At 34.7% G+C, this 12088-nt stretch overlaps 1 protein-coding gene across 1 annotated transcript; it reads left to right on the top strand.

Annotated features, from left to right (window-relative positions):
- The first annotated feature begins 2778 nt into the window (after positions 1-2778).
- Positions 2779-8122, top strand: LOC107472190 (thylakoid membrane protein TERC, chloroplastic). The gene is made up of 14 exons (XM_016091738.3): positions 2779-3036; positions 3230-3310; positions 4180-4307; positions 4417-4493; positions 4862-4949; positions 5122-5202; positions 5304-5360; positions 5703-5784; positions 5934-5983; positions 6198-6254; positions 6339-6417; positions 6845-6903; positions 7489-7546; positions 7891-8122. The coding sequence occupies exons 1-14, from the start codon at positions 2919-2921 to the stop codon at positions 7980-7982; spliced, it is 1107 nt and encodes a 368-aa protein (XP_015947224.1). The 5' UTR covers positions 2779-2918; the 3' UTR covers positions 7983-8122.
- Positions 8123-12088: the final 3966 nt, after the last annotated feature.

Below are 12088 nucleotides of genomic sequence, written 5' to 3'. Positions count from 1 at the left end.
AAGTAAACTAGAGTGCAGAAAGTAAATTGGCAGAATCTTAAAGTGCTGAAGGAGTAAATTGCAGAAACTTAGAATGCAAGAAATTAAAAGAGCTGAAACTTAAATTGCAAGAAAGGTAAATGACTGAAACTTTAAAGTGCAAGAATTTTAAATTGTTGAATATAAATTGACAGAAAACTTAAATTGCATGAAGAATAAAAGGATCTGGGTAATGGGAATCAAAAGAGAACTGAAAAATATAAAGTGTAGTAAACTAAAGAACTCTCAGATGACAGAGTTCAAATCAGGCCTTCAGTAACAAAACAAAAAAGTGAAATTGCAGAAGAATTAAAACAGAATAAAAATTTAGATCAACTTTAAAATCCTAAAAGAGAAATTGACAATTGCAGAAGAATAACAAAAACAGAAAGAAAATTTAGTTCTCAATTGCTCTCTTAACAAAACAGAAAAGAAGTTTTAGAAGAAAGAAAAACAGAAAGTAAACTATGATCAGATCTCCAACTCATAAAACTATCCAAGAAAAAATAAAAGAAAACTCCACGATGAAGGAATTCAGAAGAATTCTTCAGTCCGAAGTCCAGGACCCAAACAGAAAAGTAAAAATTGCAGAAGAGAGAAAACAAAATAGAAAGAAAAACTCAGATCTGATCTTAATTCTAAAATTCTAAAAAGAAATTAAAAGAGAACCCCCTATAAAATCAAATTTTGCTCCTATTTATAAATTTCCCCCACCTGTCATCAAGCACTTGGAGTGGGCTTTATGGCCTGTGAAGAAGTGGATCAAAATGGTACTTGATTTTTGCTTCCAGGAGAACGTTGTATTCTCAAAGTGAGCGCAGCATTCATTCATCCACGCGCGCATGTCCCTTGCGCGCACGCGCGTCCCTTTGCGACTTTGCTCATTGACGCGTGTGCGTCACTATGAGTCTTCAGCTCCCACCATGCTCGTGCGTCCCTTTCACGCGTACACATCTTCAATAGCGTTCTCTTATTGAGCGATACGTTGGCTTAGTGAGCGCTGTCCACGCATGCGCGTCCTCTACATGTGCGCGTGGATAGTAAAATCTCAATTACAGGCTTTCGCGCCAGTCACGCGTGCGCGTGCTTTGTTTCAGGTACTCCATTGACGCGTGCGCGTCATGCACGCGAACGCATCGATTGTGGAACTTTGCCTCCAAATTTCGATCTACCTGAAAATGCTGAGTAAATAAATGTAGCGCTCTCTTTGAAAACGAGTGCCAACCACTACCACGTGTACGCGTCATGCACGCGTGCGCGTGGTTCTTAGAAAATTCATCCCTGACGCGTAGGCGTCCTGTGCGCATGCGCGTCGCAAGTGAGCGTGGCGTTCTTTCTTTGAATGCGACGTTACTCTGGAGTGCTTCTCCTTTTCTTCACTTTCTCACCTAAAATCAATCAAACAAGAAATCAAAGTCTCACCAAAATCATAAGAAATTGCATCGTTTATAATAATCACTTAATTCTTGCATAAATCTCATAATTTTGTATAAAATTAATGATGTTTGATTAAATCAAGATAAACATGGAATTCCATTCCAATCACATACTTATTGTGCAAAAAAATACATAAAACCTAATGAAACAGATGAAAAATACTTGTGCAACTAGTATAAGATGACTTGTCATCATCAGGTAAAATAATAAATCATATTTAGTATTTTAAAACAAGTTTATAACAAATTGCAGACTAAACCTAGACCAATTAACAGTATGATAAATTTGGTCTGTTAAGAGCAAAATTTGATCTAATATATTTTTAGCCCTACTTATGATAAAAATAGAAAGGAGACAAAAAATACTAATTTTTTAAAAAGAAATGAAGAGAAAAAAAGAACCCATCATATTTTTACAAGTATCTGTTAACATTTCTAACTAAGAAAAGAACAAAAGACATTATTTATAGTGATAATTTTTATATATATTTTATTTAATTTTTTTAATAAAAAACTTTATATATTTTTATATATTATCCCAGTATAGAACATACACTAATTTTAATTAAGAGTAATTACTCAAATTAGTTCTTACAAATTTTAAAAGTGGATATTTTAGTCACTCAAAAAAAAATAATACATAGATCAATCTCCAAAGTTTTACTCCAACAGACAAATCAGTCTCCCGTTCATTTTTCAGCAGAGTAATTATCCAGATCAATCCCAAAAATTTTAAAAGCGAATAATTTAGTTTCCCACAAAATTAATACATAAATAAATCCCAACGATTTCTTTAACAGTCTCCCATCTATTTTATTTTTACTATATGTCGACCTTTATTATTATTATTATTATTATTATTATTATTATTATTATTATTATTAACTAAGCTTTGTGCATGTGGACCATGATACTAGCATATTAATACACTCTTTTTATTAGAAACAAATAAGGTGAATAATGATGTTTTGAAATCTAAATTAAAACACTTTCTTTTAATACAAACATGTTTTTAAAATAGGACATCTTTTGATTATATTAAATACAAAACTATCAAATAATTTCAACTTTAAATTTTTGTAGAATAATTTCTAAATTGGAGATTAATCTGTATATTAATTTTTTTGAGACTAAAATATTTATTTTTAAAATTTTTGGAGACTGATTTAGATAATTATCCTCCTAAAAAATGAATTATGAACTCTATTAAAATAAAATCTAAAGACTAAAATATCGTTTTTAAAATCTTGATACTCGGTAATTACTTTTTGTTAAAAACTTAAAATACGAGATTTTGCTGCCTTGATCTGTAGTGCTGGCACAACGCAAGGCAACGCAACGCAGCGTGATTGGGTAATATCCCTCGACCCTCATGTCGTTATCTAGTTCCCAAAGTTCTTATTCTTAGAAGAATGAAGTCACCACCAATCGCTCACTTACGCACAGCAAGAAGAAAAGAGAGATATGGGATTAGCCTCCGTTGTTCACAACGGCATCAAAATCCCATTCAAATTCCAACACAGTGACAGGGTTTCACTCTCACACTCCAAATTCTCTCCCCTCGTCTCTTCCTTTTCCTCTGGTCTATCCTCTCTTCTTTCTATTTAACTTCATATCCTAATCATTTATCGTCTCGTCTTCCTTTTCTATAAATTCCTCTCCATTTATAAATTATAATATAACATGAGAGTATCTAATCTTAATTTCCTTTTTCTTTAGCACCTGACAAATTCTATACTTTTACAAAATAATAATAATAAAAAAATGTGTGGCAGATTGTCATTCTCGCGGTGCTCTCTTTTTTCCAATTTTGGGCTTCAAGCGAGTAGTTAAGGATGGTAGATTAACTCCCTCAGGTAACTATCTCTGAATAAAAAAGAAGAATTATTTAATTTTTTGTGGATTTTGAAATGTTCATAGCTTTCAGATTATTCAAAATGTAGAAAATGAAAATCAGATTATGCAAGCTCATGACTTGATTTGCTGTTCTAGGTTTGATAAACGATAATAGTGCTGACAACTTTGGCCTGAATGTTGAATGAGCTGAGGCTAAGCTTAAACTTTCGACATTTCGAATTCGATTTATTAGTTCATGCTCTTTATTGATACACATATTCACAGTCAATTTCGTTGAAACAATTAATTGAACCAATAACACTTGAGTTTAAGGTGTTAGTATTTGATGGTATTCTTTTACTGACTCAGTTTTATTTTGTAGCTGAGTGTATGTGTGAAAAGAGATATATTTGTTGGATATTATTCGTTGAGCTAATACGGTTTGGATAATGGTCAATGACCAAATACTAATAGTATGTTTGTTTTTTGGTTCATTGAGAGTCGAGTGTTTCTGACCATTGGAGTGGTTGTGCGCTTGAGATTGAGCTAAGAAAATAGGTTTAATATCCCATTGCCAGCCCTATGTATAGATATCTATTTATGAAAGATACCTCTTTCAGATGGAGGCTAGGTTAATCTTTTTGGGTGAATCCCCCTCCCTATTACCAAAGAAGGAGATTAGCCCCCTTTATTTCGAGCAGCATCAAGTTTGCTTTTCCAATTGGTGTTCTCTCCAGGAGTAGAACCCATGTTAACTATAGGGTTGTAGTGTTTCTGTCATTGTGCCAACAACTTTGTTCATATAGCGCATCTAATTCTGGTGCTGTTATCTCATTTTTATGATATTTTTGTTGCATTATTTATAAGTGATAGTTGGATGAACATGCAGATGTAAAGAGAATCTACGCTCAACCAAAAGAAGACATTAGCAAGAAGGAGCCATCTAAGGATAAAAGTACACAAGAGTCTCTGGGAGATAAAACTTACAGCTCTTCTGTTAGAAATGTGGTCTTATGGGTTGGAAAATCTCAGCTAACTGTAGTTGATTAATTAGTTTTAGAATGCTGTCTTTTGTATCTTATTTGTTTGTTTATGTTCAAGTTAGTTTATTTATGATTTATCATAGGTGAGTGCGGCAGTGGCATTTGGTGTTGGTTTGGGATTTAAAGAGGGTGTTGACAAGGCATCTGAATTCTTCGCTGGGTAAATTATACAGTTCTAGCATAACTAATGTTCTTGAGGAATCAGACACAGTAATTAGCAAAATTTCCGTTTCCTTATCCATTATGATGTGGCATGCTCTAGATGCTTTCATGCTAGTTTTAATGAACCAGACTTCATCTTGTGTTCTTCTTCTCTAATACCCTTCTTTATATGGGCCTAGAATAGTGTGATTACTAGACTGATCCAAAGCAGGAGTTAAAAGTTAACACATGTTGGATGTTTATTTATAATAACTATGGTTAGATAAAATATTTTATACAAATCTTCCATTCCTCTTTGTTTTAACTTTCTTCAACTTCTTATTGTATTGAACGGGATGGTGGCTTTTGACCATTGTGCACTATTAGATACATATTGGAGCAAAGTCTTTCTGTAGATAATCTCTTTGTCTTCGTTCTGATATTCAAATACTTCAAAGTGCCAATTATGTACCAGGTGATGCATTAACTTCTTTGCCAACATTTTCTTTCTGGATAAACTTGTTGCCATCTTAAACTATGAGATATTCCAAATTGTTGTTGCTCAACTCGTTAATATTGCATCAAATATTTAAAAAGAAAATCTTTGATTGCAAATCAGTTTTTCACTTACTTCTTATTGAATACAGAATCGTGTACTTTCTTATGGTATTGCTGGCGCAGTTATCTTTCGCCTAACATTAATACTTCTTGGAACAGCCACCCTTGAGGTATATTTTTCTCTTATCATCTCTATATATTTTCAGTTAGTAATTGGTTAAGCTTAAACTTTCTAATCATCCTGTATCATTTATTATTACACTAATTTCAGACGTTTGAGGCAGTCAACCTTCTATTGGCCGCTATATTACTTTACTCATCATTTAAGGTGAAGATTTGTAATTTCCAATGTGTTCCCCACATATTTTCTTGGCATAACACTTTCTATGTCTATTACTTTAAAAAATCAATGATCCTTAAAGCTTAGAATGTCGTGCAGAGTTCACGTTTCTCTAGCACCAATCTAGGCTTTGACAGGGAAAATGAATATGCCAACTTTATCTCACAGTGGAATTAACATTTAATTATGAACACGAGAGTGGCAAGATCGAACTCTTGACTACCTGGTTAATTATTATTGTATCCTATGAATTCTATGCTTCTCATTGTGATGTTCAGAATTATATGGAATATGGATTTGATTGCAGCATTTTCTTGTTTTTATGAATAGCTATTTGCCAGTGAAGATGATGAGTCGGACTTATCTAATAACTATGTGGTGAAGACATGCCAGAAATTTATCCCTGTAACAAGTAATGTTCTGTGTACGCAGGCATTTGAACTTATATGTTACCGTTGACAAATCAAGATGGGAAAATATGCTGTTAGCTTTTGCATTTTGACTTGGCATGTTTCTACCATTCAGCTTATTGGAGTTGTTTTTTTTTTTTACATTTTGCAGCATATTACGATGGAAATCGTTTCATAACAAGTCAAGATGGGCTGTGGAAAGTAAGTGCTTTATAACTGTCCGACCGTCAATTAGTCAGTTACAAATTGATATTACTTCCTTATTGTCTTGGTTCATTCAGTTGCCTTCCCACAGCTCAAAACCCTTGAACTTCGCTGCATTTAGACTCATTGCTTCCCTTCATTTTCAGTGACTATAATCTGGATTAAATTAATTTCAACTTAATTTCTAACAGGGATAAAACATTTTGGGCAGGCCACCCCTTTGCTTCTTACTGTAGCAGTTGTTGAGTTCAGTGACATTGCATTTGCAGTAGGTTTTCTAATCCCTCTTTGCCATTGCAAGCATTTTCTAGTCAATTTGGTACTTGAATGTTGACATGATGTTTTCATTTAGGTTGACTCAATACCTGCAGTTTTTGGCGTAACTCGGGATCCGTTTGTAGTATTTTCGTCTAATCTTTTTGCCATTTTGAGTAAGTTCTGTTGCCTCATTCATTTTTGAATAAATACTAATATATTTGAACTTCGTTCTTGTATAGTTGTATGTCTTAGAAATTATTTCTTCAGTTATAATATTTGACATCTGGATTCTTGAAACCCTACAAGTACTTTTCTGCCATGTAAGGGTATTTCATCAGTTTGATTTTCTCATTGAATATATAATGAATAATCTTATGAATGGTAATTTGTTACAAAAAATGAGGTTCTTTTATTCCACAAAATAGACAAAGAATTAAACAATTTTTCTCTACTGCATGGCCATGTGAGGTTGGACAGGTGAAAAGATTCATTTTTGCTATTTATCTAACTTCTAAGATGTGAATCTGTCTAACAGTCAGTTGTGCAAATTGATTTTCGCATGGATAAGCAATAATAAAGTGCTTCCATATTTAATTGTAGGTTTAAGGTCACTTTACCCAATAATATCTGAGGGCATGTCAGAGTTGGAGTTCCTGCAGGTAAATGTTGACTTAAATTTATATCCCTTTGGTTGGTGCGAGTATTCTTGTGTTTAAGTGTATATATCCCTTAAAAGAAGCAAATATGTTTCTTCTAGACTAAGGTTCAGTTGCCACTCTATCATTGGTGTTTTACTTTAGCATCTTGTCTATGAAGAAATTTGCTACTTCATCTAAATAGTGGTTGAAAATAAACTGGTGCACATGAGCACATAGGAAAGATTGATTTGGATTATGTTCCTTCTGTCATACCTATTTGACTTAAATTCTATCTGTTAATTTATCCTGAAGGGAAGGTAAAATTTTCATTTCAGCAAAAGGGAAGTGGAAGGTTACATTATCATTGCTCTTATTTGAAAGAATAATTTATTTGCATAATCTGCTACTGAGAATCCCATCTTTCACATAGTTTTAAGCTCGAGGTAATCAATCTCGAAAGGTTACCTCGACTTGTGTAAACATAAATCATAAAATGCAATTTGAGAACCTGAACTCGAGTTTGATAACCTTGTTCAGGCTATTCTTTCAATTATGAGTTTGTGATCCCATCCTTCTCACTGATATCTGTCTTTTCGGTCTTGTTAGCCATCCATTGCTGTTGTTCTGGGATTCATTGGGTGCAAGATGATCCTGGACTATTTTGGTGAGTCTGTACTATACAATGAGATGATACTCAATTTGGTCCCTAAGTTCTCACTTGATAATCAGTTTGGTTTTTAAGTTTTAAACATACTCCATTTGATCCCTCACAATCATTAATCAAGTTGGTTTTCTATCACCAATCTAGTTAACAGAATGTTTGCGTGTGTGGTTAACCGCCTTTAAAGCAGTTTTACAGCTAGTCCATTCGGTTAACTGTATTGGCGACGAAAGGTTCACTAACTCATGGTTCTAAAACTCAGACCAAACTGAATATCTGGTGAAAATTCAGGGCCTTATATAAGATCCACTATAATTGAATGTTCACGCCTCCTTTCATTAATACAGGAATCCATGTATCAACGGAGGCTTCTCTTGGATTTGTAGTCATATGTCTTACTACAGGAGTGTTATTAAGTGTGGCCAAGAAATCTGATTAACTTGGTAAAACTCCAAGTTTGGGTAGATTAAGCTGTATTTGATCGCGCATGTTATCTTTTAGACCTTGTAGTTCCATATTTTTATTTGGATTTAGCTATTTTGTATTTTAAAAGCACATTTTAAGAATATAATAATATTTTTTTAAAAAAAAGAGTTTGATGTATTCAATTTATTGGAAATATAAAAAAATTTATTTTTTCAATCATTTCTAGTAAAGTATGTTTCTATAATATTTTTAAATGTCTTTAGAACACATTAGCGAAACTCTATATTTTTCCTTATATTCTAATTTTTTTCCTTCAATATTGGTGTCGACTGCTTTTTTAGTAATGGCTTTAAGGACATGTTTAACGCCAAAGCATGATTGGCCATTAAAATTTACACAAAAAAAAAACACTTTTACTAGTCCTACGGGTCTTTAATTCTTTTTCTTTTTATATTGAACAATTACAAGTTTTATATTTTTTAAGGATAAAGTCTCTAAACACTATGTTTTGAGACATTTCTTACTCTATGGAAGTCTTTGGAATGAACTAGCCGTATACTCAATTTAAACATGGAAGACGAGTAGATCCAATCTTTAGTTGGTCATTTATTCGCAAATGATGGTATCAGGAATTTTAGTTTCAATTAAATTTCAAAGTGGTCTTTGAACTTGCACTAGGATTTTAAAGTTGTGCCTAAACTTGCATTGGCTCCAATATTGTCCCTGAATTTAATAAAGATGACTCGCTGTCGCCCCTGAAGTATTTTCCAGTGACGGAAAGATGACTTGGATTGACGGATGCCATGCTGGAAGCTAGGCTGGACTTCCAAAACGACGCCGTTTTTTAATTGGCTCACAAATTGCATAGAAACATCGTCGGTTAGTGTATTAGAGAGGATTTAACATGCAGTGACTATTTCTCTCTCAATCCAACACAGTCTCTTCTTCTCTTTATTTCTTTCAATGATGCCACTTTGAGAAGGATTTTCTCTGGTGTTCTCTGTCAAACAAAGCAAGCACATTCTAATTATCTCGTCTCTATTGCACACGTAGTGGTCTGACGAGAAGCATCTTGATTGTTAGAGGTAACCAAAATAGAAAGGAGAAACAAAATAGCTACTATCTACTCCTCTTTTTTTTCTTAATTATGGCTTTTTCTACATTGTTAAGTCGATATATATTCATTCGTTCATCCCTTTTGTAATGTGTTTTTCTAAAAATTTGTGTTAGGGTTTTCTTCGTATGTTGTTGTTGCATTTTTATTGTTTGTTTTTGTCCGTGATGATGGTAGCTATAGTTGTAATGTGCTGAAAATAGTAGTATGTATGTAGTTTATGCATGTAGTTTATGTGTTTTCATGGTGAGTTAGGGATTGGGGTTATTGTGCCTTCCTGGTTGATGACAATTTTGATGATCATTTGTTATTTGCAGATGGCTCTCATTACTATTGTGTGTCACTATGGGGGATCCTTTGTGATGAGTAAAGACAGTGTCGTCTCATACACTAGGGACCATATTTCAGAGATTCCGAAACTTAACCTAGATCGGCTAGATGTGTTTTTTTCATCAGAGAGTATTACAAAGAGCTTGGGTATGATAAGGTGAAACATTGTTGGTGGCTAGTTCCAAACAGACCCTTAGAGACTAGTCTAAGGGAACTAAATTCTGATGCTGAGCTCCTGGAGAGGTGCTTCCATGTTGAAAGAAACCATGGAGAGGTGCATGTGTACTATGAGCAATCTATTCAACGTATTTGGAAGAACCACCATCCAAAATGGGCAGGGAGGTGGTGGTTGAAGTCCCCACCCAACCAGTTTTACTGAGAACAGGACCAAGCTCTAGGGTTATTCCTCCACACCCAGTTCCAAACCCATGTAACCAACCTAAAACTATTGAACCACCTAGCAGACAACCTCTACCATTCCAAACCCAATTTCTATGGCTACTACCCCTGCTCCACCCAACCAAGATATGAACCATATTCAAGTACCAGCTCCAACCACCAATTCAACTCCAATTCCCAAATGTACTCCAACACTAGTGCCAAAGTCAAAACCTACTAAGATTTTCTAACCCAAATGGCCCTCAAAGAATGTGACAGAGAAGAAAGGTGTTACTTCGAAAAAACCTATAAAGAAAGGTGATGCAAGAACAACACTGAATAGGAGATATATAACCTGGGCATTAGCTAAAAGTCATGTGACAAGACATACAACTAAAGGGACATAGTGCTTATAAGGCCGGGGTTGAAGAGAGTTCCAATGATGAAGAGGTTACCAATACAATACTAATAGCTAAAAGGAAAGAGGTTAACAAGAAACATCTTAAAAAAGTTAAAGTTAGTAAATTGAAGAAGGAGATACTCCAAGTTGATGATGCTTTGGTGCTTGAGGATGATTCGGGTGAAGATGATGGGTTATTTTTTGGACCAATGGTAGACCTTAGTCCTAATGTTGGTGTTTATGATGCTCATGATGAATATCATGATGATTTAGATGGGGCATATTCTTGGTATTCGAAAGAAATGAAGACACCTAACTCAGAAGATGAATTTGGTGAAGTTGAGGATGACAAAGCATTCCCTGTTTTCAGAGAATGTACAAGATTCGGGGAACTCTGCCTAGAGGTATGTATGAAATTCAAAACGAAGTTGGATTTTAAGGAGGCTGTGAGGGAGTACTGCATACAGGAATGTAAGAGAGTTTGGTTCAAGAAAAATGAGGGTGATGTGTAAAAGTGAGGAATGTCCTTGGGTTATCTATGCCTCTAAGGATAGTGAGGGTGTTTGCTGGCAAGTTAAAATCTTTAATGATGATCATACCTGCCCAAGGGAGACAATAGATTATCTAATAGAGTGTGGTTAGTAAGCAAGTTGGTAAAGAAGCATAGAAAAATTCCAAATCTGAAGCACACTAAAGCTTTAACATACTTCAAAAGCAAATATGACTTGGACTTGAACAAGTCTTCCTTGACAAGAGCACTTGGAGATGCAAGGCACATTGTGTATGGTGATGCTGCTGCACAATACGGGATGTTGAGAGACTATGTTGAGACTCTGCTGAAGTGCAACCCTAGATCAACTGTGCACATCTTAACAATTCCTCATTCCAACCCCAAAGAAGAACCCATTTTTGACAAGATATATATTTGTTTGGATGGATGCAAGAAGGGGTTTAGTGCGGGCTGCAGACCTCTAATGGGGCTTGACGGAGCATTTCTGAAAACAAGATTTGGTGGACAAATCTTGGCAGCCATTGAACAAGACGCCAATAATATGCCATTGTCCCAGTGGAGAACACGGAGAACTGGAGGTGGTTCCTTGAGCTGCTGCATGAGGACCTCAGGCCTTACAAACAAAATGGGTGGTGTTTCATTTCGGACATGCAAAAGGTAGCTGATGGGGGAAAAATGATTCCACACAAGCAACCGGCAAGTGAACCGGGTCGCATCAAGTAGTAATAACTCACAGGAGTGAGGTCGATTCCATAGGGATTGATGGATTAAGCAACCTTAGTTAGGTGATGAATTTAGTTAAGCTGATAGTTGATGTTTTGGGTTGAAATTGATTGACAGAATGTAAATAGCAAAAATTTAAAGGCTGGATGTAAATTGACAGAAACTTAAATGGCAAGAAAGATAAATTGCTGAAACTTAAAGTGCAAGAAATTAAAAGAGCTGAAACTTAAATTGCAAGAAATGTAAATAACTGAATCTTAGAGCTCAAGAAAGTAAAATTGCAAAATCTAAATTGAGAGGGAACTTAAATTGCATGAATTATAAAGGAAATTAGGTGCAAGGATTCAAACAGCAAGACAAATCAAATGAAAATTGAACTCAGAGAAGGTTAAAGTGAAGAAAAATAAGAGAAAGTGATTCATCAGGGATCGGAGATATTCTAATCCTTCATAAATCAATTGGGTCTCAACTCCTTCCTTAATCATTTGAGTAGATCTATGGCGGATTGAAGTTGATTGGATCTCAATTTCTTGGCAATCCAATCTCTCTAATCATAATCAATCTTGCCAATTCCTTGATCTAATTGTCATGAGAAGAGGTTAAGTGCAAATCTCTCATCCATAAGCCACACTAAATCTCAAGATCTCAATTCCTCCCGAATAG

The sequence above is a fragment of the Arachis duranensis genome, chromosome 2 (genome assembly GCF_000817695.3).
Source record: "Arachis duranensis cultivar V14167 chromosome 2, aradu.V14167.gnm2.J7QH, whole genome shotgun sequence".
Taxonomy (NCBI): domain Eukaryota; kingdom Viridiplantae; phylum Streptophyta; class Magnoliopsida; order Fabales; family Fabaceae; genus Arachis; species Arachis duranensis.
This window is presented reverse-complemented; position numbering and strand designations above follow the sequence as displayed.

Bases quoted from the DNA above. Each gene is read 5' to 3' on its own strand.
- LOC107472190 (XM_016091738.3), top strand. From the start codon at position 2,919: ATGGGATTAGCCTCCGTTGTTCACAACGGCATCAAAATCCCATTCAAA. The intron at 4,308-4,416 runs GTTGGAAAATCT...GATTTATCATAG, and splicing joins TTAGAAATGTGGTCTTATGG to GTGAGTGCGGCAGTGGCATT. The intron at 5,785-5,933 runs GTAATGTTCTGT...TACATTTTGCAG, and splicing joins GAAATTTATCCCTGTAACAA to CATATTACGATGGAAATCGT.